The sequence below is a fragment of the Gavialis gangeticus genome, unplaced genomic scaffold, assembly GCF_001723915.1.
Source record: "Gavialis gangeticus isolate Ggan-Ray unplaced genomic scaffold, GavGan_comp1, whole genome shotgun sequence".
NCBI lineage: Eukaryota > Metazoa > Chordata > Crocodylia > Gavialidae > Gavialis > Gavialis gangeticus.
The window spans coordinates 37674899-37678633 of record NW_017729025.1 but is presented as its reverse complement, the minus strand read 5'-3'; the positions used below and the strand labels follow the sequence as shown (position 1 = coordinate 37678633).

The 3735-nt window shown below is 37.4% G+C and overlaps 1 protein-coding gene across 2 annotated transcripts in view; it reads left to right on the top strand.

Moving 5' to 3' along the window:
- Positions 1 to 1378, top strand: part of SLC24A4 (solute carrier family 24 member 4) — a 231040-nt gene extending 229662 nt beyond the window's left edge. For both annotated transcript variants that reach the window (XM_019518645.1, XM_019518644.1), the window contains exon 16: positions 1176 to 1378. In XM_019518645.1, coding sequence (XP_019374190.1) covers positions 1176 to 1328 — 153 coding nt within the window. In that variant the 3' untranslated portion in view covers positions 1329 to 1378. The remainder of the gene's footprint in view (positions 1 to 1175) is intronic.
- The last annotated feature ends 2357 nt before the right edge of the window (positions 1379 to 3735 follow it).

The following is a 3735-nucleotide window of genomic DNA, read 5'->3' as shown; positions in this document are numbered from 1 at the left end:
TGATCATGCCTCTTGCATGAACACGGACAAAATATTTTCCTTCATATTACATGGGCAATTAGAGGGTAGCAGTTATAAACTGCACACTCTCTACAAGCATGGTTTCAGCTGTGAATGAATGTAGTCAGAGCGAAAAGAGTGTAGTCATTTGCCCATCAAGAGAAAAATAAGGCCATGTCGAACTTGCTAGCTAGAGTATCAGATGCAATCTAACCAGAGCTGCAAAGACCATTGTGTGGGCTAATTTTCCTTTCTTCTTGGCAGGCTAAATTAGTCCACACAGAGTTCCATGATGCACAAGCTAGACTCTTTCCTGTCCTGACCTAGCTTCTTAAATGCTAACAGCACACCTGCAATGTATACAATGTCCTGTTTTTTATCTAAGAGCCTACATGTACATTGCACCAGACACCCAGGTTTGAAAATGATGGCCAGTGTTTGCATTGTGGCCTTTTACACTTCCCTTTGGTTCACACTTGCAGGCATTTGCAATGCACCCTGCAGAAGTGCAGTACTACTTTAAATACTATTATACATTTCTATAGTTTCTTAATGCTGGCCAGCTGCTTAACCAGTTTGGTACAGGTGGCATATAGGTCTGTTTTTGCAAAAACACAAACTCTATATCAGAACAACCTCTACTGGTTCAGTTGGTTCTGAACTTGATAACATTTTCTTCTCCAGCTTCTCTAAAGTTGATGTAAAGTGTTCTGTGAAGTGCCAGTGGTCTATAGGGAAGAATGTGTGGTGCTTATGTGTGTTAATTTAGGCAGTACTGAAACACTTAGTGGGAGCTGCAGGACTAGAAGTTCATAGACTGTGTTGAAATGAAATGCATCTGGGCTTGATTCTCAGTTACATGAAAAGGAATCCACACTGCCTTTCGCCTCTGAAAAGATCTCCAAGAGGCCCAACTTAGTTATATCCACTTTACCCCTTCTTGTAATGAGGCCCTAACATAATTGAGAATCAAGCCCTTGTTTTTAACTAATTGGGTCTGACCTTATACACCTTATCTCCAGTTGAAAAAAGGAACATTGTTTGTAATCTGTAAAATGATCAAGACTATATTTTTAGCACATTTAAGGATATCAAATTCAAAAGGCTCCTTATTTTTAGCTTGTAACATTTGTTTCCTTAGAGACATAATTAACTAACACTTTGTATACTTACAGGTGGCTGGAATCCATATAAATCAATGGAAACTTGACAAGAAACTAGGCATCTATGTGTTGCTTCTCTATGCCGTTTTCCTGTGTTTCTCTATATTAATAGAGTTCAATGTCTTCACCTTTGTCAACTTCCCAATGTGCCGAGAAAATCTTTAAATAAGCGACACAAAAGGAGAGAGACTCAGATGTTCTTAACTCCTTGTCCAGTAAGTGACAGGACATTTACATTTCTACTTTCTCTTCATTGATAATTTAAGTGTCTTTCCTGTTTCACCAGTTAACAAGAACTTTTAGCTTTGGAAGGAAAACAAACCTTTCTTGAAACATGCCAGCTCAAGGCAACCAAAACATTTGCCTCCTTTGGATATTGCTGCTCAGAGGTCCCATTTCTCAAAGGTCCCACTTCAGCAGCATTCTTTTGTGGTTTCCCTTCTCCTATATGCAGACAATCAAACAAGAACATTAATAAACTCTCATCTTTCTTTTTCTTTTTTTTTTTTTGGCATTTATTCTCCATGGAAGAAAAGAAGGCGAGCTAAGAACTGTTTTTGGCTCAGTTAAAGGATCTCAGCTACAAGACCAGAAAGACCAGTGCACATATTATGGTATGCGATGTTGAGGACATTTTTCCCCATTCAAGTGCTCTGTTTATAGAGGAACTGCATTGATATACATAAGCCTTTGATGGTGATGCTTAACCATTGTTTTCTTAAGAATGCATGAACAATTTGACAGAGAAAGAAGAGAAGATGGTTAATACTGTATCACTTTTGATTATGTGTGGTAAGAGGAAGAGAATCTGAATATTCAAAAAGAGAATAAACCCACAGCGGTTCATACTTGAAAAATGTTTTACCATCAGCAAGGACCATTGTACAGATATACACTAATATTTGTGGAACATTAAGCCTGTAAATAACATTTTGCATTTACATGAATAAGCACACTTTTGTAATTTTAGAAGAAACTAAAAGGCAGGAATCCAACTGAGTGCTCTATATCCAGCAATCGTTGTTGTTATCATCAGAAAACTATAACCCAAATGCATTCAAGAACTGCTTGCAATTTGCACCATGGATTTAGGGGGAGGGTTGCTTCATCATTAGGCTATTGATCTAGAAGCTGCTGCATTCTTCTCCATTTGTTGCTACACCCCACAAACTCCGTAAAGATGGGTGCCTGATACTACACAGTGCTGATATTAAACAACGATGACAAGAGCAAGTCTATCACGGGAAACAGCTCCTGGATCTGTTTGCATGCAGGAAATTTTAAAGCTTGACTTAATCTAGAGCCGAACTCTTTTCACTCCCTCTTCTCCCAGCCAGATTTGGATATCTTTTGCACTAGCATAAAACTAGTTTAAAACAATTTTTCTGTGTGTAATCGAGAGTAGAATCTGGCTCAAAGAATACAAACAAAAATGTAACATCATATGCTGTAGTGGTGGAGCAAAAAACAGTCACCAAAAAAATTAAGATGTTTTAAAACTGCTACTTTAAAAATATTTTAAAGTTGTATATGAATAAAAACATTTAAAGGTTTCTAAAGAAGCACAGCTAACTTTATACATAGATTTTTTTATTTTTTTAATGTTTCTAGGAAAAAGTCTATCAGTTAATTAAAGATTTGATGCATTTTTAAACACATGAATATTTTGCACTTAAGCCTATTATTAAGATGCCCCTTACTATATCAACAAAAGGATACTTTAAAACCTTAGGAAATACATACTGATTAGAGATATTTATGTATATTAAATTTATTTTATCCATCTATGACATAATTCTTTCAAAGCAAAGTTTCATGTAGAACCTTAATCACATCAGGCAGTGTGTTTATAAGCAAGGTTCTATTTTGTTTTGTTTTGTTTTCGATGTTTGTTTTTTATTTGGATGCTAATTAAGGAATGTGTTTTTACTGTTGAGTTTTTCATAACAACAGGAAGATCCTTTCAATGCAGTCCTACGGGAGAGAGGAAATATACCTGTTATTTGTCTTACTGTTCTTTGGTACAAATGTCAGTATTAGCAACTAAGCTAAGTTTTTGAGTGTTCCACCTTACTGGTTCAACTAACCTGTCCTAAAGGTGGTAACACATATCACTATATTAGGAGGCACTATTAGATAGAAAAGTGTAACCAGTAGATGTTTATCATTAGCCCTCAGGGAAGTAGATGTCTCTGTTTCATGGCATTCAAAATATCTCCACTGTGGTTTAACATGGAAAGAGGTTGAAGCCACGCATGTCCTCATTGTTCTCACACTGTGGAGGCTGTTAGCCAGGGAGGGACTGTGCCATGAAGATACAAGTAAAGTACAGAACATTGCTGCATGACCCTAGAAGCGTTCCAGGGACAGCAGGGCAGCAGAAGCCCCAGCTCCTACCTTCTTTATATCCTTTATTCCAGGGGGTAATTTGTTGGTAATGTGTACTGGTTGGTACACAGGGGATAATTTGTTAGTAATAACTCCTGTCATGTCGGCTTAGATGTGCTGGCTGGAATGAAGGTAGGAGTAGATCGATGACTCCACCTGTTCCACACCTACCTGGTCCTATTGG